Genomic DNA, 26,685 nt, shown 5'->3' with positions numbered 1-26,685 from the left:
CTCAGCTCCACGGGAAAAGGAAAGTCCACTGAGATTTCCCTCCACTCCCAAAAGCAGTAAACATTGATTTAAACTCCTCATTAGTTCAGCAAAAACCTGAGCAATGAGCTTAGCAGCAGCATTTCTGTTGTGCTGTTTACAATGGGCATTTGCAGGCTCATTCAGGCAGCAGGTTCCCCCAAGGCTTTCTGTATACTTTTCCATTAATGAATAATTTGCACAAGTAATGATTATAGAAGGAAACCGCATGGGCCGTTACACATACACATTACCCTGAGCTCAAGGGAGGATTGGCCAGAATATTTCTATATTAGCACACGGTTATGCCGACAGCGCCGGGGCTGCGCGTGTGCTTGCAATGGAAAACCCCCAGCTTGGGAAGCTTACCCAGAAACTGGGGAGAGGGGAGGATCCAGCGCGGCGGGAGGGAAGGGATCGGCCCCCCGGTCACGCAGCCGGGAGGGCAAGGCCCGGTGGGAATGGGAGGCAGGTCCCAGACAGCCGCACGCACCGGGAGAACAGCGAGCATCAGTACCACCATTCCCAGCCGTTTCTCGCTTGCTCTTCCCCATCCAGCTGATGACATTTTCCAGCAGGGGTGGTGATCCCGCACACCTCGCTCCATTACAAAGCAGGATCTGGCCCAGCAGCCACTTCGCCAGGAGCCACACAGCCCACACTGCCAGCTTTCAGCAAGTCCATGGCAAACCCAAGAGGGACCCACCAAGCCACACCACTGGCTCACAGACCCTCCTGGGCCCCAAGAGCATCTTCGCCCCTCCAGAGCAACGCCCAGAGCCCCCGCAGCAGCACAGGAGCAGGAGCTGGGTAACAAACACAGGCACCCCTGATCCCACCAACACCCACCCCGTTTCCAGACTGCAAGATTCAAAAACAAAATAAAAAAACCCCAGACTTCAGTGAATTTACAGCCAGAAGCTTGGTGGCAGCCCATCCTGCCGATTCCCACCCCCATCCCTCCCAAGGCAGAGCTGGTGCCCCGTGAATTGCACCATGCGTGCCTTAACCCACCGATCATACAGCGATTGTGTTGTTGCATTTATTATAATCACCCAGTGCCTGAATCACCTTGGACTTGACAGGAGAACGGGCTGTGTGACATGCACAAACACATCTCCAGGAACAGGTAGATGTGGCTGGTCTACCACTGCACAGAGCTGGAACTGGGAAGACAGCCCAGCTAACAAGAAACCATCCTCCACGCACAAAGCCATCTCTCAGCACTGCATATCTCACACTTTACGCGAGAGAAGAGTGTGGGTACTCACTTGATCTTCAGGCTGGCGAGCATCGTCTTGTCGATCCTGGGGAGAAAGCAGAGGAGCGTGTTATTGCGGGTGCAGGGGGCTCCAGACGCAGATGAGAGGGCTGTCCCTCCTCCGGACTTGGGTACCGGGGGCTGTTGGCAAACCCGACCCCAGCATCTCCTTTGGCAGTGCCATCGGTCTGGCTGACATGATGGTCACCACAGAAAGACTTGACCAGAAAACAAAATCAACAAAAATTTAACCCAAACTTAAGCCTGGCAGCAAGTAAAACAAAATCCCCCTACTTATTTCCTGGTGGTGACCAGTGGAGAACTGTTGCCTCCGCACCTGAAATGCCAGAGGTGAACTGGGCAGCAGAGGAGGACATTTATCCATGTCCAAGCTCTCTCCAAAGCACTGGTCCCACACCTCTCACAAAACACATATTTAAAGACAACAGACCTGTGACAGACCCGATGCGCCGGGAAGATCACACCAAACCCTGCAAACTCGACCCTGCAGCATTACGAGAAGCCCAGTCCAACGGGGAAGGGATAAGGATACAGCACGGTGGAGGATTTCCATACCTGCCTGCTCGCTGCCTCGCTGCATGAGCTCAGGCTCATCCCTGCAGGGCTGCGCCATCCCCACCCGGGCAGCAGCCGCTGACTTACCCTTTCGCTTACCCACTCACCCGCCCGCAGCTGCTGCGAGCACCCACGCCAGGAACCCCAGACGGAGGGAACACAGAGCAGCCCCATCGCTCCCAGCCCTGGCCAGCTCGCACGGGGCCGGGAGCCCCAGTCACTTCACTTCTTTATTTGGCACCATTAATAAGTGCCTATCTCCACAGGATCATTGTGGTTAAAGTCATATTAATATTAATTAATACAAATCACAGTAATGTCTCAAAATGCAAAATTATGTCTTTTGGCAGTCATTGCAAATGCTCTGTTATCTGCCACATGGAATTAATTCCACATCTCAAAAAAAAAAAACCACCACCAAAAAAAAACCCCAAAACCCCACTTGATTTGCACTGCGATCACAGGGGACACGGCAAGGCTGCAGAAATGCGGTTTCCCCTCTACTCACAGCTTTACCTCCCTCCGCTGCCAGGCTGAACTTCTCTATCACGAGGAGGCTGCACCCGCGGGTGACGCAGCGGGGCCAGATCCCCGGCACGCCGTGCCACAGGCTGAGCCGCCACCGGGGCAGACACAGCAGGAACTGCGCACGGGGTGTCCCCGCTCCCCATGGGCAAGGGCAAAGCCACCCTGCACACCCCAGCTCAACGCCGGCACCTCCTGCCCACCCTGCCTGCACACACCATCACCCTTCCCTGGGTCCCTCTCTTGCTCAGACCGACATCGCACTCGCAAAACCCCAAGGCCACAGGAACTTCATCCCAGGCATTTCCCCAAACACCAGCTCCCGTGCTCCGCTCCCAGACAGCCAGCATGCCACTGCTCCTAAAAATAGACCCAGGGCACCCACTATTGTCACTTAATACTTAACAAGCCTGTCCACAGACCTTGCTGATCATTAAATCAAGTTGAACATTAAAGCATGCTGGTGTAAATAGCTGTTGCCAAACTCGGTGACAGATGCAAATGGGCCACGGGGACAGCGGGTGTCTGGGGCAGCTCCTGCAGGACCCGTGCTGGAGCAGGGAGCTGCACCGTGCGGCTTCATCTGGAACCGCAGGAAGAAAAATCAGTTGCTGTTATTTGGCCTCTTGGAGAGAAAAAAAAAAGCAACAAAAAAAGAAACACAAGAAAGAAAACCCTCTGCTAGGGAAACCGCAGTTGCAATATGACTAAGTTACAAGAGCCGCTTTGTCAGGCCTTGCCCTGCGCTCCCTCCTGAGGTGGGGTGAAGTGAAACACCCCACGCCTCAGTCCAGCCTCCTTCCTGCACGCCCCCGCACAGCCCTGGGGCTCCCCGAGCCCCGGCAGCACCAGCAAAGGGGGTGCCTCCCCCCACCGCCACCACGTGCAGCGCCCAGGGGAAAGGAGCAGCCAACACCAGCTGGGTGCCGATGGCCCGGGAGCAGAGGGGAGGAGGCTGGCACCCACATCGGTCACTGGGTGGGGAGGGGAAGGGGGTGCAGGCAGCCGGGAAGGGGGTGCAGGCAGGGAGCTGGGCAGGGCTGGGGTGGCAGCTCCCGGGGCTGCACACGCCACGGCTTTGCATCGCCTGCAATGTGCATCCCTACTTCCAAGAGCGGTGGCACCGCATCTGCCACCCCAGGAGAAGCATGCTCCTCCCGGCACCTCGCTGGCAGCAGATGCAGCCGGTAGAGAGAAAAAAAAAAAAACGATTTATACTCCAGTGGAGGGCTGGAAATAGCGATTGCAGCTACAGACAGCCGTGGCTGGGTGTGCCCGGCCACCCCACCCACGGTCCCCACAGGAAGGGTGTGTCGGCTGCGGGCCCCGGGCAGCCGTGAGAAGATGCAGATGGAGGTACAGGGCTGCGGCAGGTCCCTTCCTTTCCCGTAAACACCCGAGGAAGCGTTTTCCCGGCTGCACACGGCGCTCTCCGGGCTACGCATGACTGTGAGGGGTGTCTTCCCCAGGGGCCCCTGGGGAGTTGTGCAGCGACCCCACTTGGGAGCTCCCCCCGTGGAGCACGGAGAACAGGGCTCTCCCCGTACCCCCTAACCTGTCTTTCTCACTGTACAGACACCAGTGCTGATATTTAAAGGAAAGCCCTCACACCACTTCCCCCCCAGCCCAGACTGCGACAGCGGCACAGCCCCCTAACAGCCAGCAGACCACATTTTCCTGCATGACTCTCCTGCTCGTGGTCGTCTTTTCCCTGCAACTGCCAAAGCGCATAAGGAAAACAACTGAACAAAGCCCAGACAGCCCCGAACACCCCTGCAAAGGGGGGTAACGGCTCTGCTCCATCGCAGCGGGAAACTGTCGACAGCAGCAGCTCCCGGGATGCACCCGGCGTGGTCAGGGCCCCAGAGCCACCGCTCCCAATGGCAGCTGCAGGGCCCAAGAGCTGCAATTTATCTCTGCCACAAAATGAGCGCACATTTCACAAAACTTATTTGTACAGAAGTTTATCGGAGTGCTTCCTTCCCATTTTTATGTAAAGAAAAAAAAAAAAATCCAGCTGAGACAAAATGCTTGGCTTCAGTAAGGTGTGTGCTTCTATTCCCAGGAGACTTTGCCGAAACCCTGAAACCCTCGACAAGTTCGCCGCCCTCCCACAACCCTCTCAGTTACTCAGCATTTCCCCCAGTAGGTTTCAAGCAGCTCCAAGCCCATCTTCACAAGCGCTCCTCCCAAAGACCCCAGGGCTCCTGGCTGCCCAGCCCCAGCCCCTACAGCCACTGTGGCACGGGGAGGGGAAGGCAGAGCGACCCTCTGCCCCAGTGCCAAACAGCCAAAATCGCCAGTTCAGCCATCAGTTCCCACAGCCCAATCACAATCACACAGCACAGACTTGGAACAGGCATCAAATACCTTAAAGAGAGGGAAACTGGAGGAAGGGCAGAGGGAGAACAGTGCCATTTTCTTAAACTATTTCCCTATAGATCAACACATCTTGGAGGGAAGGGACACGAGAAGCAAACAGTCCCTCTGAACCCGGGGTGCAGGCAGCAGCCATGGTGCTCTGCTGAGGACAGACAGAGCAGGGATGACTCCGGGAGGCGCCGATGGCACCAGGAACCTGCCATGGACCAGGCGGGACCTCGCCACGCGCGCCGCAAGGTGCTGAAGTTGGCTGTAAGCATCGCTGCCCGGGCAAAGGAGGAGCGGGCAGCAGGTCCTCAGCAGCGAGAGAAAGGAGTGGGGGGAGAGCCACGGGACGCTCTTGCAGGTGACGCGCACGGGAGCCCACCACGAGCTCCTGGGGAGGTCCCCTCACTGCTTGGCACCTGTGGGGCTCAGGAGGGGCTTTGCTGGGGCACAGCGGCACCCGCCTGCTGAAGCTGTGCTGGGCTCCCACGCGGGCATAGGGGGAAGAAGGTCCTTCCCAACTCCCACACACTCCTGCCGGCCTGGGGCAGCGGGAAGGGCTCTGCTGCGAGGGCAACGCGGCGCTTCCTCCTCTGAAGCCACAGAGGGAAGAAAAGCTCCTCACGCGGCACCACGTTCCCAGTAGCGAAGGGGAGATAGAAAGGAAAGGCACCCACCAGCCGTAGCCGCCAAAGGAGACGCTGCGCTTTCTCTGGAACATGGTGGCGGCTCGGTGCTGCCGAGGCGCTCCGGCCATGGGGGGACGCAGTGATGGGGCCAGCAGCACCTGCGTGCCAGCCGCGTGGAGGACAGCCACGGCGGGTGCTTCCTGCCGGCGTGCACGGCGCTGTGCCGGGGCGGGGGGACCCCGGTGCCTCCCGGTCAGCTGCCCCGAGCGCAGAAGCGCATGCACACGCACACACACATACAAACACCAGAAAAAAGTCATTTCCTTTTTTTTTTTTTTTTTTTTTTGGTGGCCTCAGGCTTTTCACAACCTTACACTGCAAATATCGTATTTCTCCTAATGGCAGGACCCACGGACAGCACTGCGCGGGTAGCGTGGGCATTGGGATAGAGCCACGGGCACGGCGTCATCCACAAGCATCGTGCCGTGGGGCTGCCCCCACCCAGCCTGCCAGCCCAGCCGGCCTCCGGGGCCCGGTGCAAAGGGTCACTGGTGGCAACGCGGAGGTCTGCCTCCTGGGGTGGCTTTTCCCCTGGCTGTCCCCGAAATGGCAGGGCTGTGTTCACTGCACCAGGCTGGCTCCCTGCTAGGGGATCCTCCAACTGACCCTCCAGTGCACCTCAGGGGACATCTCACTAAAGGCATTAAACCTCAACAAGCAAAAATCCCATCACCTCATCTTTCACAGCAAACAGATCCCCGGCTGCCCCGGAGCCTGGCAAGGCATCTCCCACCCAGCCCCTGCACAGCTGCGGCATGCGGGTTTTCTCTCCTCCGGTTCCCCAGCAGCTCCATAATGCTGAAGTGTGCGTCTGCAGCCTGACCACCACAGAAAACCCCGGTTCTTTAACAGCCAGGCTTCAGAAATCCCATTTAAATGGAAATGCTGACCTCTAGCTGGGTATGAGCTTCCATCAACCACAAAGTCCCAAGAAAACAGGCTGCCATCCCCCACACCAGCCTTCGGGCATCACAGGGCACAGCAGAGCCCGTGGGGAGGTGAGCCCGGTGCCGGGGGCTGCGCGTGGTGCCCAGGGGGCTGTGCATGGTGTCCAGGGGCCTGGCCACCCCGGCCTCATACCTTCCGCCTCCCCAAACCAGCCACCAGTGCCTGTCTGCGCCCACTCAGGCCTGGGCTGCAACAGGGGCTCACCCTCCTCCGGTCAAAGTGAGGAGGAAGGGTGGGAACCCCGAGCACCCCTCGGCAGTCACGGGGGGGAAGCTGCTCTACCCCAGGGCCATAGTGGGACTCAGCACGGGTGCCGCCGGCACGATGCCAGAGCAGAGCCTCGCACCACAGCCAGGAGGGGACGAGTTGCTCGGCCATGCATCGTCCACCGTGCTCACAAGATACAGGAACCCAAAGCTCACTTCCCAAAGTCCCAACAGTTCAAAGGCCAGCGGAAAGCCTCCGACTGCCAAGGTCCTACTGGTTCAGCTACTCGAACACTCACCTCCCACTCCGGTGATTTAAAAGGACACCTGGCACACACAGAAAACATCCACTTGACTTGGCACCGCCAGGCAGTGCCTCGCTCACGCAGCTCCCGGGGGACTTGCGGCAGCTCTTAGCCCAGCACTTGGCACTTGCAGGAGTCAGATTCTCATCCAAGCACCCAAAAGCCTTAAATTGAGAGACATTTGGATTCTGTCTGATGTGTGAAAGAAGAGGAGGGAGGATAGAGAGTTTGAAAGAGAAATCACTCAACTCCAGGGAAAAAGCTTGGACTGAAATCCATCTATTTCAACTCCTACTTTTCTGCCCACAGCCATCTCTCCTTAAAGGGATGAAATTATGGAAATCCTTTGCATTTTAGAGCTCTTATGGACATTATTAAAAAAAAAAAAACCAAACAAACATGCTGCAGGCTTGAAAGCCATAATTCAGGTACCATGAAATATTTGGAGCAGACATTTGCTTGAAGCACATTTGTTTCTGGCCTGCATGCTCCGTGTTAAAGCTCTGCATCGATAGCAGTGTGACGTTATCCTCTCGCTTCATCTTCCCCCAGGTTACGTCTTTCTTACACTTATACCGGCTAATTTCTGCCCAGCTCTACTGAGCTGCTTACAATTTACATGCCTGAAAATAAAAGCAGGGAGCTTTCCCGCATGGCCGAGCTCTGCAGTGCATCAGAACAACACCCAGCTGCTGCAGCTGCAGCGCAGCCCTGCACACAGAGGTGCAGTGGCAGGTAGCAACAGCAGCCATGGGAAGCATCAATCTATAGCTGGCATCACACCAGAAACAACTTGGAGAGTCCCAGGAAAACAGCCAGCTCTTCGTTTAAACATTTACTCTTGCAGCGCTGTAAGCACCAGTTACTGCATCTTGTTCTGCCACTTCAGTCCTTACGTGAACTCGCTGTTGTCAGAGGCAACATGGAAGCAGAGAGGGCGACAGGGAGACGTGGAGCAAGGCAGGGCCAGACTCCCCTTTAACAGGAGGTCGTTACAGTCAGTAGGTCAAAATTACTCTGGCAGGTCTTCCTTACGCCTTGTTGGCATGACAGTTCTGCTAAAGCACGAAGACTGATTCACATACCTCCCCCGGGATTTCGGAGCTGGGGAGGGCAGGACCTCAGTACGGCCATAGGGAAATTGTCTCCATTTCCCACTGCCCAGGAGAGGTGTGAGGCAGCCCCTGCACAAAGCCCACCTTGCCCCACACCAGCGGGACCAGCGCCCGGGGATGCCAGTGGCCGGCGGGGGCAGAAGCAGAGCTCTCCCTGCTCCCCATCCCCACGTGTCTGGCAGCCCCCCAGGGCCATGTCGGCCACCACAGATACAGGTGACAAACAGCATTTGAACCAGGCAAAGGTTAAAAATATACCAAAGACCCAACTCCAACTCCCCAGAGGCCACCAGCCTCCCTCCGCTCCAGGGTATCACATCAGCACCTGCCCAGCACCACCTCGCCTGCACGGGAGCATATCCAGAAATAGTTTGTCTGCAGTGACATTTTCTCGCTTCTCCTTTCCCCCCCCGAGGTATTTCACACAGTTGGGCTGAAAAACTAAAGGAAACAAAAACCCTCCTCCTTTCAGAGCAGGCACAGCTTAATCATAACTGATCAGCCAAAATTAAGAAACAAAGGCCTGGGGGAGGATCCCTCCTTGGTACCATCTGCACCAGACAAAATTAACATTTCCCACGGCCCTCTGCCAGAACCAGGAGCCCATCACCCTGACCTACCCCGGCTGCGCTCCCGACTCGGATGAGCAGCCCCAGCCCCGCTGGTAGCACTGGGGAGGGGGTGCCGCACAGCTGGGGCAGCGAGCCACATTGTTAACAGCTAATTAATGAAACCAAACTCCCCCAGAGCATCAGCCACTTGCAGCTCCCTGGAGTGCAACTCCGGTCCTGGAGCCCCCAGGGCAGCTCACGGGGGGAGCAGCGTGGGGGAGAGGTACCCGCATTTCGGCTGGCTCCATCGCACACCCCAACCAGGCACAACAAAAGAGCGAGACAGGGGAGGGAGTGTGAGGCTGTGCCGACAGCAGTGTGCTGACAACTGCACGGCATTAGAGCTTAATGAGCACAAACTGCTGGGCTGCGATTCTGTTCATGAAAGGAAATACAGGCTAATTCTGCACGGCCCCCGCTCAGCTCTCCCATCACCTAACGGGGGACCGCGGGCCTCGAACTGCCCCTGACATCGCATCTGCGGCTGCCAGCGAGACCACCGAAACCGGGGCATTCAAAGGTCCGTGCAACACAGTTCTGGCGAATGCATGAACCGACGGCGCAGAAGAAAGGAGGGTCCAAAGGCACTTTCCTCCCAGGTAGCTGAAGCTGCCAGCCCGGTCTCCTGCAGACACACCAGCTGCAGGATGGGTTAGCCAGGTCACCAGCCCCTAGGCACGTGGGCACAGCTGCACGATTCAGCCTCCAGCTCCCTGCAGCACGGAACCCTTAGTGGTGGAGCCAGTGCAGGCGGTACCTGCTGCTCCAGTCCCCAGAGGCTGCTCTGGGCTCCTGCGGCAGCCCGGCGATTTGGGCAGACATAGAAAGGTGAACCGCTCGTGAGGGGCTCCAGCGTGGGCGGCAGCACGGGGCTGACCCTCTGCCCGCACAAGCCCTTGGCACCGACGGCAGTAGTCCCTTGGCACTACCCCTGCCGAGGGACGAGCAGCGGGCGTGGGCAGAGGAGGGGGCTGGGGCGCGTACCCAGCCGTCTCCTCGGCAGTCAGAGCCCACAGAGCAGAATTATGCCCAGGAAGGGCAGCATAATTCTTTCCTTTGTTACTGGGGCTAAGAGAGACTGATTGCATCATTAGTGCTTTAATATTGCATGCAGCACGCTGAGGGTATTCATCTTTCCATTATGATTCTAAGGAAGGTTGTAGGCACCCAGAAATATTAGATTTTGTCCTGGCAGGAAGAACACGCTGTGCATATCATCAGCCTCAACATACAAAGCAAAGGAAAACAGTGTCCGAATTAATTCTGACTCAGTGCATGGAATATTTTTAACAGTATTTTCTCCCCTTTATGGTGCTGCTGAAGTGAAATGAAGTAAAAAACTCAATGCCTTAAACAGCAGCTTCCCACAAAACGCAGCTTGCTCTCAAAGGTGGCTATTTACTGCTCAACAGCCAACAGGTCTGCAGCACTGACCGGCTGCCACGGGGGCTTCCTCAGCCCCAGCCACTGCACTGAGGAGGGGTAACGCTGGTTGTCGCCCAAGAGGTGAGCTCCAGCCGAAGAACAGTAAAGCCAAGGAGAGCTTCCAGAGACCATAACATACCTCTGCCAGCCACAGGGCTGCTCATTGCAGGGGACTCCGTGACCCCCTCCTTCCAACAGCCCGATCTGCCACTTTGTTCTTTAGGGACAGACGGCAGCCTGGGGAGCTGAGCTGCACAGCTTGCTTCTCTAAAACCCTCTTGTTGAACTCATTAGGGAGGGCTCAATACATCTGAAGTTTAACTGGGAGGATGAGCCTGCAGAATAGAGCAAGAATTGCAAACACATCCACACAGAAATGAAGAGCTAATTCCCAGCAAAAACGCTCAGCTGGCCAGAAAAAGCGAGAAAGTTCAGCATATTAGCAGCCTTCTTAAGAAAGGCAGTCCTGCTCTAGGTGCCCCTAACCCGAGGAACAGAAAACAGGGAGAAAAAGTGTGCTGAATGTGCCTGGGGAGAAAGGCAGACTGTGCCTCCATCCTGGGCACTGAGGTTTTATCCGGCTGATGACAAGGCTTGCTGGTCCGTGCACTGGCAGCACAGAAGAAGCGATGCGCTGCAGCCCAGTGAGCCCCCAGTGCAAGTACACATCCACTTCATCCCCCAGAAGGAGCCATCAGCTGCAGCGACCCTGCAGCTAATGGCTCTGGTTCCTGCAAGCACCAGGGTTTCCATGGGAGCCCCAGGAGCCGTGGGTACCAGCCGTACACGAGGCTGTGGTCCCTGCTCTGGGGATGCTGAGGGGAGGCTGGGTTAGACACCACAGAGCCCAGCCCACGGAAAGCCCCGTTGCTGTGCTCATCCTGTCCCGCTCAGCACTTGCTCAGCATCAGCTGCGAGCTGCTGGAGAGCGAGGTGGGGGCAAGGGACAGCGGGGAGCTGGGGAGAAGAGGGCCGGCTCCTGCCCCTGCCAGGGTCTGCAGAGCCCACCCGGGGACATCAGAAACATGGCAGTGGCGAGAGTGAACGCTGGGGTCAGGGCTCCGGGGAGCTCATTTTCCACCCACAACGTTTAAGTGTCAGGGGCAGATTCAGTGCTGGATAAGGCCCGAGAGCCTCTTCCTTCCAGAGGCCAAGGTTATGCCCAGCCCACGCTGCAGACCACACTCCAGCTCCTCTTCCACGTTCTCGAGGCCATTTGCCACTGCTAACGGCTCACAGACTCATCCCTACATCCAAAGTGATCTGATCCCTCCTGGTCAGTTCTATGAAAATGGCTAAAAACCAGATCTTAGAGGAAGCCACCGCTTGACCTGCGACACGTCACTTCTCAGACAGCGGTGACAGAGGGGTACGCGCACCCAGCTCAGACCCCGCAGCCAGGCGCTGCGCCACAAGCATTCCTGATGGCCTGGGGACCGTCCGGCTACACCTTGGAGACCACACCACGAAGGAGGGGAGGCCGGGAAAGCAACAGTAACAGGCGCTGGCTCAGCCCACCCCCCCCCCCCCCAAGCGCTGGCCAGGCAGCCGTGCCCCCCACAGCCACCACAGCCAAAGCCCCTGGCTCAGCTGCAGCTTTCAGGTTTCTAATGAGCTCTTGTGCTGCTGCCCCGAGCTGCACAGGGGATGTCGGAGAGATGGAAAGGTCAGATGACTCAGCCACACTGGGCCGCATCCAGCCTGGAGCACCCCCGGCTGCTCTCCAGCCCCGCAAGCAGCTCTGGCCGGCTCTTTGCATGCCATGAAAGGGAGGAGCTGCCGTGAGCCAAAGGCACTGGCAACGGCATGGCCGGCACTGCAGCCTTTCACCCTACCGAGGCCCCAGGGCAGGCACAGACAGTCCCAGGCTGCACCGGATCCGCTCCAGGGTCACCAAGAGAGGTGGAGGAACCCGCTGGCTGCTGGTTGCAGCAACTGACTGTGCCCAGCACAGGGGGGGCTCCTGTTCTTGTACGCTTCGGAGCTGGGGAACCCACGGCCCAGGCAGGATAAACCCAGCAGCCATCGCAGGGGAGAGGGGCGGTTCCTCCCCGTGCATCTCTGGAGGCATCCCCACTCCACACATACCGAGATACCCAAACGCCTTTGGGCAGCAGGAACAGGGTAGCACCACTGCTCACAGTAAAGTGATTTCTAAACAACACAGTGGCCATAGCCAGGCACCAGGGAGGCCGGATCCATTCTCTAAGCGAGGCAGCCCAACGGCCAGCAGAAACAGGCAAGCTCTGATCAGCCAAGTTGGGGACCACAGAAAGGGCCGTCCCTGAGCCCCCCATCACGCACATCCCAGTGAACGTTGGCAGTGGGTGGGAGTGGGGCTCTGCGACAATCCAGCAAGGGCTGTGCTCAGCCTGGCAGAGATGAGAACACTTCTGCGGGACCACTGTGGATGAAGACAAGGCAAAACTCTGCAAAGCCTGCGTTGGTTAAAAGACAAAAACATCAGCAGAAATCAATGTGTTTAACTGTTTCTGGGTCTGAAGCCCATCGATGCTAATTTGTCTTTGCAAGATCTCGTTGCTTCCAGGCAGTGCAGAGCGAAGGCAAGGAAAAGCCTGGTCCAGGCCGTACGTTCAGGAGCAAACCCTGCACGCGGACCAAGCGACTCCCCATTCCTCCAAAGCTCACTCTGCACACAGCATCGGGGGAGTCGGATACAATCCTCCGGGTTCCCGGCTGCCACCTTCGGGCCTCCTGGGGCTAACTGGGTTTGCTGAGCCTCCTGCGGCACCGAGAATGTCGCCAGCATTCACATTTTGGACACACACATGCTCTCTGGGTACCCAGCCTGACACACATTAGCAACTGATTTCTCCCAGCATCACACGACCCAGCTCTTTACTGCAGAGGGACACAGATCTTGTCTGATCACAGCACTATGCACAGAAAGTCATTACACAGACTTCCAGGCTCATTAAATTCTTCTCAGCCCACTATGAATTTAACACAGAGTTGCGTGTTTCCTCAGGTCCACCCATTTTAGAGCTCTGTCTTGCTAGCGAGGGGATGAAATTCCCTAGAGAGGCTCTCTCTTTAGGAAGAGCCTGTTCAAGCACACAGATTTTCTCCGTGTCTGTTTTCCCCACCTCTTCCAACCATGTCCCTTCCCATGCAAGTTGAGCCCGAGAGAGGATGCTTCAGATGAGCAGCAGACACCCATGTCCTCACACACTGTGCCTCCCCCGATCCGGCAGGAAGGTTTCTCTGTGTGTGCCATGATACACACCCGGCGTCCCTTGCTCAGGATGCTCCAGAGACAGCCCGGCCCCAGGCAGGGCAGGCACCGCCGCCCTCAGTGTGCCCCCTCCTGTGCCCAGGGGCGGCCCTGCTGCAGGCAGGTAGGCAGGCAGGCGAGCAGGCAGGCAGCTGGCCATGCCCAGTGCCAGGTCCCTGGGCACCGTCACCATGGCTACCTGCACGTCCACTGTGCATCCCACACCGCGGTCCCCCGCTACTGCTGCTCCGAGGAGCAGGAGCTCATCGTCTGTTCGCCCGGGCACTGCAGGGACTGGTGGAGGGAGGATACATCAGGGCAAAAAACAACAAAACCCCGTTCCTGCTGGTTTTCACCTACGTGTCCAGTCACCTACAGACCCGGGGAGGGAGCCTGCCGCACACCTGCCCCAAGGGCCGGAGGCTCCCACAGGTTGGGGACAGGCTGGTGCTGGCACGCAGCTGGACCAGAGGAACCAAAGAGCATTTGGCCCAGATCACACGACAAACACGGGGGGATGTGACTGCAGCCTATGAAGAAATTGTGGCAAGACAGAAAAAGAACTGCTTAAACTAAAAACCAGGGCTGGCAAAACGTGGGGGTGGGAGGAAAGCATGGGTATGAGATAGACCTGAGCATGCTTTGGCTGGAAATTAGGAGGACTCTAATCTTTAATACAAACAGTCTCTGGAACAGTTTCCTAATAACAGAAGTAAAGGAAAAAAAAGCCTAACTGACGCTCAGCACATTTATGAAGACATTACACGACATGGTGCCTGCAGCAGCAGGGAGCTGAGCTCGGTGAACCAGCGTGTGCCCTCGCACCCTCCTCTCACAGGAGCTTCTCCTCACAGCCTGCACCCTGCCCTGCTCCCCAGCCCTCCAACAGCATATGGTTAAGCAGCAACTGCCTGCAGCCAAGACGCGCTGGTGCAGGATTAGATTTAGGCAGCAATCAGGGCTCAGATTCAAGGCCAAACTTGTACATGGTTCCATCTAAACATTGCAAACAAGACACGCAGGATTTGGACTCAAGCTTTTCAAAACCCTGCTACATCTTGCCAATATCACCTGTATTTTTCACCATTTTGGGTGGTTTTTGAAAGAGCTGGGCTAGATTCAGATCGGAATCAAGAAACAGCTCTTTCTGGTTTGGCATCCAACTTGGAGGCAGATGTTAACTCTAAGCAGGGATTCATCTACCCCCACGAAACTGGAAAGAGGTCTGGGGAGAATGAGCTGTTTTTAGCTCCTGGAAAAAATGTCTCTTCCTACTGTTGCTGCTGAAGTCCTGTTCCTGTTTCCACAGCAGCCGCTAACGACAACCAGAGCATCTGACTTCAGGTACACAACAGGCAACAGCAGCAGAGGGACTCTCTGAGCAGCCCCAGGACCCTGCTACCATACAGATACGCTGAGCCATGAAGAGGAAGGAAGGATGATAAAACAAGTATCAGCGAAGAAAAAAGGCAGTTTTGCTGCTATGGTTATCGTGAGCTGCCCTTTGGGAGGAATCAGCAGCAGAGGGAGAATGAAATATCTGTTAAACCTGGTGTGTGCAGAGAGCGAGCCTGCTGGCTGGAATCACGCTTCTTGTTGAATCTGAATTTAGACTCCTTGGCATGTTTCCAACCCCCAATATATCATGCTGTGTGGACAGATATTATGTCCCTTGTGCTACTAAAACAACAAGCTGTCTTAAATAAAACAGCGGAGCCTGGAGTATGCAGAAGATGAGGAAATAAGGCAGTACCTGGCAGGATCCATCTCACGTCCCATATACACCAGGGATGCAAGCGACATGCTCGCGCAGCCCTTATCAGCACCACCAAGCTCGCACACTGGGTTACACTGGTGCTCTGCCCGCAGAGATGAGCAGGATAAAGAGAAATGCTCTGCTCTGGCTCTGCCTTGTGAGCAGACATTATGCTGCTTGTCTGGCAGAGATAAGCTGCGATCTCGCTCGAAGAGAGAGGAGAGGATGGTTACCCCGCAAACAGGGCGCTGGGTGCATAGAAAGGCTCAGAACAGTCTCCTTCTGTGCCCTGTTTCTGTCAAATGCAAAAAACATGGGGCTCCTTAGCAAAGGAGGTGCCCTGCAAAGCCAGGACCGTAACCCCTCGCAGCCCTGCCGGAGAGCCCCTCAGAGCAAGCGCTAACGCCATGAACCCCCCAAAGATGTCGGAGCAGCGCACTGAAAAGACCTTTTGAAGTCCCCTTTGAATTTTCAACATTTACCATAAGCGTCGGCAGTCACCACACCGGTCACACCGGGGCAGACCCCACGTTCCCCATCCCCAAGCCCCTGACACGCAAAGCCTACATGCCTGAAGTAGTCATCGCATATCTAAATGCAAACAGAGAAGCTGAGAATTGTAAAGCATTTCAACAATAGATCTCACGGCTCTGCCTTCCAGTTGCATTCAGACAAGCCCATACGGGGTAAAAACACGGACAAACACGGGCTTAAGTCTCTTCAGTTAAAGGCTTCCCCTGGATATTTACATTCCGCTCCCCACACGCTATTTAAATACCTGCTGCTCTATATCGTGACCGCAGCTCAGATTTAGCAAGACCCGAAAGCATCTTACCTTGATTTCCTCGCTGTTCTCTGTGCAAAACCAGCGGTCGCTGCAAGCCCCGGCGCGGGCAGGTGCGGAGCAGCGCCGTCTCCCAGCCCCGCAGCCGCAGCTATCGCACCCCCGCGTTCCGAGGAGCCTGCGCCCGGCGTTGCGCGCCCGCGGGCCCCCGCGCCCCCCGGGCGGCTGGCGAGACACCGGCACTGCCCATCGCGGGGGCGGGGGGCCGCGCTGGCAGCCCTGCTCCCGCCGGCACAGAGCCGGGGGGCTGCCGGGGGGGGGGGGGGGGGGGGCCGGGCTCCGCCAGCCGCCGCTGCCGGGGCAGAGCCGCCCTCCTGCAGCCCTGCCTGCTCTGCCCTGCCTGCTCTGCCCTGCCTGCTCTGCGGACACCCCTACGCTTCACCCGTGTAGAGGGAGAGGAATAAGCGCTGCTCAGGTGAAGCGTGCCAGCAAGCTGGAAACTGGGACTGGGTCCCTTGGGGGGGAAGGAAAGAACAGGAGGCTGAAGATGTGATAGGCTCCTGGGCAAGGGTTATTCACCCGTAGGGGGACTTCGGTAGCATCGCTGGAGCAATACCCACCAGCGAAAGCTGAGGATCTTGCCCATTAAACCTGCCTAGGGCTTTCAGAGTGAAAGGCTTGTTTTGTGAAAAACAAAAAACTAGAAAATGGAGCAACCCTTTGGATTCAGCTTTAAAAGCAGACTTTAGTCCTACATGTGAGCCCCTTCATCTGTTACAGCTGAATTAGGGACAGACACAGACCGGACCAGACAAAAGAAGAGCTTTCAGGGCCAAAATCTGAACCCACAGAAAGGAAAGGCAAAATTTCCATTCCCACCGACAGGCCCATCCTTTCCAGCTCATGGAGCATCCACCCCAGCCCCACACTGCTGTCATCCAGCAGAGCCCAAAGGACGAGCCTGCACCACAGAGCTCAGCCCGGTCGTCACAAGCTGCATCGCTTTGGTCCCACTGGTTCCTAAAGAGATGCAGTGAAACCAATGCAATTCCCTTCTTTGGCAGCCCTGAAACCTGTTCAACAGCACTAAACATCCATGTCGGTGATTTCAGCTACCGAAGGCGCTCAGGGCTGAGCTGGGCAGCCCGCTGCACCCCACGCTGCTCCCCAGCCGGCTGCCTCCCTGCTGCCTGGTCCCTGCCGGAGCACGCCGTCAACACGCATGGCTTGGCCAGGCCATCACTTGCACTAGGTGACCGACAGCCACACGACTCTAAAACCATCGTGGTCTCTTGCACCCAGGTTTGCTCTGTGTGGCGAACCAAACAGCCACGGACACCGCGCTGTTCCCCAGCAGCAGGCAACTGGGCCCAGCTGCCAAAAGCCTTCCTGTGCCGAAGGAGAGGCCCATCCCAGCCAAAGCAGCTCTGCCGGCAGCAGCGTGCCCGCTGCTTCCAAACACAACACTGTGTGTGTGGGACCAGGGCAAAACCAACACGGCTGTGTGAAGAGCCATAGGAAACGGGACCCATGGTCTCATCCTTCTATAAAGTGCTGCTCAAGTGGGACCGATGAGTACATTAATGTGTATAAATAACAAAAACAATAAAATATACCTGTTACATTAACCCCTCCAGCAGATCAGCCATCCTCTTGCTCAGTGTGTCACTACCATTATGCAAAGAAAAAGCAGCAAGTGCAATATAGAGACAGTGATCTGATTAATGTGACAGATAAATAATGTGACAGCCTGAAATGCCACAGAGCATCCCAGTGTCAGCGTGCCACCTGAGGCACTAAAATGTTCCCTAGCCGAAGCCTCTGGAGCAACGCACCGCGGCTGAGATGAGTGTCAGCGCTGGGAGGTTGGCACGGCTGCCCGCTCACCGTGCCCTGTTCCTCGCCCGCCAGCGGGGACACGCCGGGCTGGGAGGATGCAGGACGCCTTACTGCTGCCAGTAACAAACAAGGGGCTTAAAGATGGTAACACATCCCCAGAGGGGCTTCCTCCTCACCCCTGTCCCACGGAGCAGCTGCTGAAGCAAACGGCACAACACGTCCCGCTGCAGCTTTATGCCCCGAGCGGGGCCAGCAGCTCTGCTCCCTGGCTGCAGGCACTGCCTGAGCAGGCTGCCCTCCTGGCTGCTGGTAGAGTCAGAGTTAGACAAACCTGGGACTTGCTGAGCTGGAGTTTGCACTTGGGCTGCCCTGGGCGACAGCCCCAGCTGCGATCTGGGTAAAGATTTTATCCCCTTAAGAGGGATGCAGGCACCATTCATAACTGGCCACTGATGTCCCACATACTCTACCAGACTTCTCCAGGTAACTTCCCAGCCCACTGGGAAATCAAACAAATCCAGTGGCATTAACCCCAATGGTACTTAACATTAATTATAAATGACGTTACACGCATTTAAGTTCCACATGCTGCATGATATACGTGTATCAGGGGTGAGATTAACACAGCCTTTGATAGCAATTTGCAAAAATTAGTTAAAAATCAATAACCGGCATGGTAATTTCAGTTTTTGGAAAGCCCCTTCGGCTGCAGGCGGAGGAATCGCTGTCTCGGGAAGCAGCTGGCCACGACGTGCACACACACCCCATGGCTCCTGCCGAGGAAAGTGGGGCACCTCCCTCCTACTCTTCCACTCCTTCTAGGCATGGATGTCGCCTCCCCTCCTGCTCCCCCAGGGCAGGGCCCTCCCCACCCAGCCCCGGGGCTCTGCAGCACCATCCCCCCCGGAGACCCCTCACCCTGGAGGGAGCCTCCGAGAGCACCCACAGCCCTTCCCCATCCTGGAGAGGGGTTTGCTCCCTGCAGTGAGCAGTGCATTTCGGGACCCCCTCCCTCCCGCTGTTATTCTGGTACATGTGATTGCGGGGAGATAAATACTTCAGGGCTTTAAGGGCTCTCAGAGCAAAACTGCTGCTGAAATAAAGAGGGAAAAGCTTTTAGCCACGCAGCCACCCGGGGACCCGGGCTGTTTCAGTGCTCTTAGGCAGGAAAACAGACACTGCGCTATATGTGTCTTGAGGCCCACAAGGCTTTTATGTTAATGGCGTTTTATCACCAAACACTGGGATCCGAACCGACAGTGATGCATATGCATCAGCAGGGAGAGCCACGGCACATGCCCAGGACGTGGCTCTGAGATGTTCTCGACGAGCTGTGAAGGGGAGAGTTTAAGCACCAAATGAAATCGGGGTATCAGAACAAATATTTTCCAGGGATCACTTACAGTTGGGAGATACGCAGCCCCTGGCTCCCAATTTATTTGGGATTTATTTTGGAGGCAGTCAGTAATTTGTCCTTTCCACTGCTTTAAACCAGAGGGGTAATTATGTGATGTTTGCAGCTCCCGGCTGCAACTCCTGCATCTGGAACCTTACTTTAAAGCAAAACCCAAGATGCTCGAATATTCACAGGGCTCCAGAGACAGGCTGAGGCTCAGGAGACCCATGTCAAAACCATGAGGGCTCGTGACAGAGCGGGCTGCTGGCAGCACTGGCAGGGGACGTGCCAGTGCTCCCCGCAGCCCCTGGCCCTGCAACCCACTGGCTCCCCCCTTACCTGCTGGGCGAGCCCAGGTCCGCCCGGCTGACAATGCGGTGCTGGTGGGGCGAGTACAGCCACTGGAAAGCTGTCAGCGTCCTCTCCTCAATCCGAAACCGGCCTTCTCGCACGTACCTAAAAATAACAGCAAGAAAGACTGAAATATTTATTAGCGCAGGATTGTGGAGAGGGAGCTGCAGGACACGGAGAGCAGAGCGGCTGGCTCAGCAGCGCTGCTCAGACCTGCGAGTCCAACACCACAACTAACGTGTTCCTCAGCGGAAGCAGCAAAACGACATTACAGCCCCATCTGCCTGCATCCCTGCGCCGTCCCTGTCCTTCCCTGCCCATCAGCGGATGCTCCCATGGGCACACAGCCCCAGCTGGGAATGGGGCATCCCTTCGAGGGCGTCCCCCAGGGAAGGGGCCCCCCGGCCACCCTTGCTCCCTGCCACCGCTGCCACCAGAGCGGCGGTCCCCATCACCCAGCGCAGGCAGCGGCTGCAGCACGGAGCCTTGCAGAGGACATGGGACCCCTCCCCAGGCCAGACCCATGAGCACCCGTAACCCCTGTGCGCAGAAAAGCAAAGAGCAAGCATTTCCAAAGTAAAACCCCGAGAGGCAGAGGTACAACACCACCAGCTCAGCGTCGTCACCCTGGGGCACAGCCTGCCTCCAACAGCTACTGCCTGGCCGCTCCCCACCAGCCCCAGCACCAGCCCTGTCCCCAGCATTATCACTGGCTCCAAGACTAGGCTAATGCCTTTTTAACATTATTTCAAATGTCAGGCCAGATGTTGAGGCTTATTAAATAATATTCAAGTGATGAATCGATGGTTATTATTTTGATAGACAAATATGGGTTCCCTGTTACATGAGCAAAATGTTGGTAACTGCAGTTGTTCCCATCTTTTAGAACACAATTCTGCTGCCTGCCTCCATCCCAACAGCCAGCTGCACTTCACACACCCTCCTCTGAACATGAAATTTCATCAGCAAGCAATTAATTATTTAAAGCCCCTATAGTACTGGTTGGAGACACACGCACGCACAGCTGCAGTATCCATGAAACCCCAGCCAGGACTGGGGTGAGCTTGCAGTCCTCTCCTCTGCGTGCAGATGCTCTGGGCGGTGTGTTCCCACCATTAACCGCAGGGATCCAGCCACGCTGCCTGGATGGGGCCAAGGGGATGCACCACAGTGCCACGGGCTCCCCGCAGCCCTGACGAGCAGGGCCATGGCTGGAGCTGTTCTCTGCTGCTGGGCTCTGCCGCCTGCCCGAACTTGCCCAGCCCAGGGCTGCGGGGTCCTGCCGGAGCTGGGGAGCAGCGACAGCGCAGGAGTCAGGACCTCCCACTCTCAGCAAAAGGAAACCCGAAAGGCTCCTTGAGTATCCCTGGTACAGACTGACCTGCTCATTTTCTTAGTATTAGCAACCAAGCACATTGCAGTCCCAATGCTCCCCTGCAGCTCTTGCATATGATAACATTGCACAAAGTAGTGGCAGGCAAGCCAGAACGTCTTTTGGGAAGGAAGGGGAGGGTGAGGCAGCGGGGATGGCAGAACAGCCAAGCCAAGCAGCCATTGTAACAGTTTGGGTCTAAGCGTGCAAGAAAAAAAAAAAAGTCCCCTGGACTGCTGAGGAGGGGAAAAAAAGAAAGGGGAAAAAAAAAGCTTCACAAGCTTAGAGTAGTCCCCTGACCATTTCCACTCTGGCTGTTCACCCAGGTTTGCAGGGACCCCTCCCACACCTGGGAGCCCCAGCATCCAGCCTGGCTCTGCTCCCCACCTGGCCGATGTTGGGATGTGGGACAAGCCCTGGGCCTGCTCCCAGCTCTTACATCAGCAGCACCACGCTGTAACCGGAGTCACCCCAGTCACAGCCTGGCATCGCTACAGCACCCTGCTCAAAAGTCACAAGCTTTGGACGTCACAAACTACACAATTAAAAATAAAAAAAATACAGAGAAAGCTTGTTTCCAATGTCAGCCCGTCCCAGCTGCTCCGGTCACTGCAATCGCCCCATCTCCAGCAGGAAGAAGTGGGTCCCCACACACCCAGAGCAGCCTCAGCACCCCTTCACCCCCACGACAACAACCAGGATGCCCCCAAAGCATCCCGTGCGTGTCCCAGAGGCTTCCCACTGGCAGGCACAAGACCCAGGCACGCCCGGGACCAGGACACTGCTGCTCCCCACACTTCTCCCGTGCAGGGCAGGGCCGTTTCCCAGAAGCAGGGTCTCGCTTTGGGATCCGACTCGTCTACCTCTACCGGACCCCAAATGCCAGAGATCCCCCTCGCAGCTGCTGCAGCCCCGAGCCGCCCTCTCCCTGCCCGGGGACGTGTGCTCCCCCTCCGCGGCTGGAGCAGCCGCCCCGCTGGAACCCACCACAGCTCCATACCCAGGACCGCGCTGCGACCCTTGGAGTGCCCCGGAGGGCCCCAGGGTGCCGGGGCTGCGTCCCGCCCCCCCAAATCCACCCGGAGCCCCCCCCGGCCGGAATTCCCCTCTTCACCTGGCTCAGCAGCCGGGACTCCTCCTGGGCTAGGAGCACCCCCCCCACCCCGCCCCTCCTCACACCAAAGCCGGGACCCCCTTGCAAACTTAGCCCCTCCCGGTCGCCCGCTGGGGTCCCCCCTCCCCGAGCCTGCCGGGAGCCCCCAGGGTACCTGCCGGGACCCCCCCCAGCCCAGGACCAGACACACACCCCCCCCCCCAGCCCGGACCCCGCACTCACCAGCGCACCAGCTCCCAGCGCCGCTCCCCCGCCGCCTTGCCCGAAGCCATGCCGGTGCCGGTGCCGGGGCGGGCGGGGAGCGCTGCCGCAGGGCGGGCGGGGGCGCGGGCGGTCCCGCAGGGGAAGGGGGGGACCCCCGCCGGCAAACCCCCGCTGCGACCCGGCCCGGCTGCGGGCAGCGCCGGAGCACGGTCACCGTCCCCCGCGGGGGCTGGGGCGGCTGCGCCGGCTCCTGCGCGCTCCCGCCTCCTCCGGCAACCGGGGGGGGACCCGGAGGGGGGGACCCGGTCCGGCCCGGGCAGGTGCGGGGGGGTCCCATCACCGTGCCCCGTTATGTAAAGCATTATGCAATGCCCCGCTTCCCCCCAGGGCAGCTCCGAAGGGCGCACGGGTGATGGGCTGCACGCAAACGCTCCGGTCCCGCTCCGCAGACCTCGCTGTAGGAGAGGAGTCTCCCACCGATCAGCTGGATCCCACCAGAGCCTCCGAGGAAACGCACGTTTTCCAGCCTCTCAAACGCTCAGAGCAAGTCTGAGCTGAGCATCACAAAGTCCCTCGGGAGCAGCCACCGGTGGAAACAAACACAGAAACGGGCTCCTGCCAGCCAGGCTCCCCCCGCCCAGCCTGAGCCCCCCGCAGTCACACCGTCCCCCTCGCAGCAGAGGTGCACGGCCACACCAGCGCAGGCTGGGGGGCTGGAGCCCACCCCTTGAACCCTAGTTCTGTTGCCGGTCCTTGCTCACCCTTGAAAACAAACAAGTAACCCGGCAGAACTTGCCTGTGTGAGGTCCAGGAACGCCGGGTGAAAATTATTCTCCCATAGGTTCAAAGCTAAAACCTGCCATCTGCCTGAGCCGGGGCTTCCCTTCCGAAGCCCCTGGGAGCTGCTGGGTGTGTTCAGTTATGGGTGGCCCATAGGGCTCAAGAACCAAACTGGGAGCATATCTATTCATTATTTCAGGGAGCTTCAAGTCACACTAAAAGCTGTTTCTCAAAAGTGATGTTCTGGCCCTAAATCCTAACTTTTCTGATCTTTGAGAACTTAATTTCACAACTCAACAAACCCAAGTGTTGCACCCACAATCCAACAGCTTCATTTAAATCAAATGACATTAATTACTTAAGTAAATACCTATTATTGGTAATTCTAGAGTCCCACTCTTGTAGGGCCCGAACACATCTGAAAGGCATTGGTGCCTCCATCCCAGCTGCCCCTTGCTGGGAAGCAGAGGGGTGCTTTGCCATGTCAGCTGGAGAGGCTGTGCCTCGCTCAGGGTCACATAAAAGGAATTCAGCCAGGGGTCTCCCAAATTCTGGGCAGTGATCTATCCTCTGGAGGAGCTGCTGCCTCTTACACGTTATGGGCTAAAGTATGCAAGGAAACAACCCACCCAGAGAGCCTGTGTCCATACACTGGTTTGGCAGCTGGCAGCCCACTCTGCCACGGGGGGCTGGTAGCTTGGTCCTCAGCTGGATGCTTTGGCTGAAATTATGACCAGGAAATTGTTGATACATCATATTTTTAATGAGCCGGGCAGCAAGTGAGCTCGCCCCTCAGCAAGGCCCCGTTATCAGCTGGCTGCAGCCATCAGGCACCAGCTCTGCCTGGATTGATGTTGCTCATGATCAGATTTGGAGACAAAGGCAGATAAAGAACCCGATCCCTGCTCTGCAGAGCCTGAGATCCGTGCCGAATTTCACACTCGTAAGCACAGAGTCTCAGTCCTGACGGATGAGTCTCCAGTACTTGCACCTGCTGCGGGAGGTCACGGGTGGGAAGCAGCGATGGGACCCTGTGGGGATGTGGGGCCAGAGGAGCGGGTGCAGGAGAGGCTGAAGCTCTCCCTTCTGCCCCTGGAGCCTGGGAACTGACCTACCCACACATATGTTTTTGCAGGCCTGTGAGATCTAAAGAATAAAAACAACTTTTATTAAAAAAAAAATTTGAAAAAAGTTCTAAAATAATGAGACATTTTAAAAATTGGAGTGTTCACATAGCACATACACGCTAATGCATCCAGCATCTTTCATGTGCCCCTTTGCGCTGCCAGCATCGTGCTGATCCTGGCTGGGCGTCCCTCCGGGCCAGCACGCCAGAGCCAGGCTGACAGATTTGGCCTGCTATTTCCCAAAGCTTTGCCCTGTTCAGCCAGGCATCACAGGGCTGCGCTCCCCTGCCTCCTTCCCCCAGCATCGCTGTGGCACGCTGCAGCCCTCCCTGCAGTGAGCTGGGCAGAGCAACAGCTCTTTGAAGAAGGACAAATTGCATTGCTTAGCTCAATCAAATATCCTTGCAAGTCTGATATTTTCAAATCCCCGTGGAAATGTTAAGCTAATGTTAAATTTATCAAAACCCTCTAGCTTTTAGCCCTCCATCACTTTAAGGAGCTTCTTATTAGGTTCTTCAAAGCAATTAGAAGACACGCACACATTACGTTTCAATTAGGTTGAATAATAATATTTGAGGAAAAGTTAAACTCATTTTTAAATTAAATGCAAAAATTCCCCTAATAATGAACTCGGGGGTGGAGGGGAAAGCAGTGGTCTAAAAGCACTCCACATCGTTAGTCTAGAAGGGTGCAGGACGCAGGTTTAACTTCAGCGCACACCGAGATGCACGCTCCCTTTGGGAAGTGGCTGTTTTATCCTGGTATCAGTCACCTCTGATGTGAGCTGGTCTCACCTAATGCAAGGCATTTAACCAGACAGACCTGCGGGCAGAGGCTCATGGCCCTCAGCTCCTTCTGCAGCCAGAGGAAAGAGGGGTGCATGGTCAGGAGGGGCCTGCATTGCTGCCCGGGTGCCTGTTTCTTTTCACTGACTGCAAGTGGAGGGCGAGGTGACTACCACCTTTACATGCCCTTCCCGAACAAACGTCTCAGCTAAGATGGGATCAAAACAGCGGCACAGACAGGCCCCAAGCAAGACGGCGGCTCGCAGCACAGCTTTCCTTGTGCCGCCTGCCCTCCGCAGCCGCCCTCTCTGCAGGGGAGCACGGTCACGGCCCCCCGCCCCAGCCCTCCCGCAGCCGCCCTCCCGCCTGCCCAAAGCACTCGGGAAGCCCTGCATCAGGGCTGCAGCCTGCGAGGGCTGTGCTCAGACACCACCGACACGCAGACACGCACACACATATACACGTACGCGGCCGCCCGGGCACCGGAGCCGGGTCACCCCGAGCACCAGACCTGGCCCCCGGGGTCTGTGCCCATCCCTCGCTGCCGGCCGGAGCCTCCCCGCTCTGCCCGCCCCGCAGCACCCTCAGCATCCCCCCCCGGCCACCCGGGACGGGGAGCCCCCGGCCCCGGGCAGGCAGAGCCCGGCGCTGGAGGCTGTGCAAGCTGCCGCTGCCCGTACCGCTGCCGGTGCCGCTGCCCGTACCGCTGCCGGTGCCGCTGCCCGTGCCGCTGCCGGTGCCGCTGCCGCTAGAGGTCAGTGTCGGTACGGAGGTGCAGGCAGCGGGCAGCCACAGAGCTGGCTGCTGCTGCCTGCAACACCCAGCTGCAGTACCTGCAAATTCTGCAGTCTCCACCGTCCTCTCTCCAGGGCGGCTTCCAAGGGGAAAAGCCACGTCTCTGCAGCAAAACCTGGGGCCGAGGCGCTCAGGTGGGTCCCTCCACAGCTGCCGCCCCCCGAGCCCCCCTGCGACCCTGCCACTTCAGTGCCCGCCTGCATCCATGGGCTCACGGCGAGCGGGTGCTGTCGGCACCCTCTTTCAGGTGGCATTGCAGTTGGATGTCTCCCAGCTGGTGTACAACAGGCAAGGAGCAGGCCGGCTCTGCCTGACAGCCTCCAGAGCTCAGTCAGGAGCCTGGGCTGGCAGGAGGGACCCCACAACTCCTCTTGAGGGTGAAATGGGCATTCCTGCCATTTTTTACTCATTATGTTGATCACAAACCACCTCAGAGCCATCAGAGAAGCGGTTCCTGTCTCTCAGAGCAAGGCAGGAGTGGGGAAGGGTCACAGTGTAACTACGGTGCAGGACATCGCAGTTGCTGGAGGCATTAGCTAAGGGACTGCTAGGTCATGTCCCAGTCAAAAAGGCTGAGAGCAGCTCTCTCAGAGCAAAAAGCTGCCAGTGAAACCAGTTCACTGTGGAACGGTGAGCGCAAGCGAGAGAGGTGATGGGAAATATTAATAGCGTGTGTGCATTGTGGCTAAATCCAAGCTGCCAGACAATCACTGCAGAGGCAGCCGGCTTTGTCCCGTGCCACTCTGGGTGCAGAGGATGAGCTGTGCTCCACTGCCTTCCCTCGTAGCACAGCTGTATCCCAGAGTGATGACCTCATTTGCAGAGGCAGCTCTCTGTCCCCGAATGACTGACCTTGATCATTTGCAGGCTTGTCTTTTATTCAGTGGAAAATCAATGAAAATTGTACAAACCTGGTGAAACACAATGCACTCAGAAATCACTCCCCCCGCCTCCCCATCTGTAATTCACTGCTACTCAAGTTAGCACATGAGTTAGGGGAAGATACAGTGAGACATTAAAACAACCACCGCCCCCCCCCAAACACAGCAAACTGCACCAAGAGGGACAAACAACACCTTGGCAAGCGTTGACCTGATGGTT

General features: G+C 57.2%; 1 protein-coding gene across 3 annotated transcripts in view; it reads right to left on the bottom strand.

Moving 5' to 3' along the window:
- The window catches only part of RAP1GAP2 (RAP1 GTPase activating protein 2), an 84,688-nt gene extending 62,520 nt beyond the window's left edge, over window positions 1–22,168 (bottom strand). For 2 of the 3 annotated variants that reach the window (XM_076354290.1, XM_076354291.1), the window contains exons 1-3: window positions 22,116–22,168; window positions 19,396–19,512; window positions 1,290–1,325 (exon numbers count right to left, since the gene is read on the bottom strand). In XM_076354290.1, the coding sequence (XP_076210405.1) occupies window positions 1,290–1,325; window positions 19,396–19,512; window positions 22,116–22,165 (203 nt within the window). In that variant the 5' untranslated portion in view covers window positions 22,166–22,168. Of the gene's footprint in view, window positions 1–1,289; window positions 1,326–15,872; window positions 15,979–19,395; window positions 19,513–22,115 lie in introns of those variants that run through there. The other variant, XM_076354295.1, reaches the window with a different exon arrangement.
- Between the last annotated feature and the right edge of the window lie 4,517 nt (window positions 22,169–26,685).

Source organism: Aptenodytes patagonicus, chromosome 17 (genome assembly GCF_965638725.1).
Source record: "Aptenodytes patagonicus chromosome 17, bAptPat1.pri.cur, whole genome shotgun sequence".
NCBI lineage: Eukaryota > Metazoa > Chordata > Aves > Sphenisciformes > Spheniscidae > Aptenodytes > Aptenodytes patagonicus.
The sequence above is the reverse complement of the archived record's forward strand: the minus strand, read 5'-3'. Positions and strand labels throughout refer to the sequence as shown.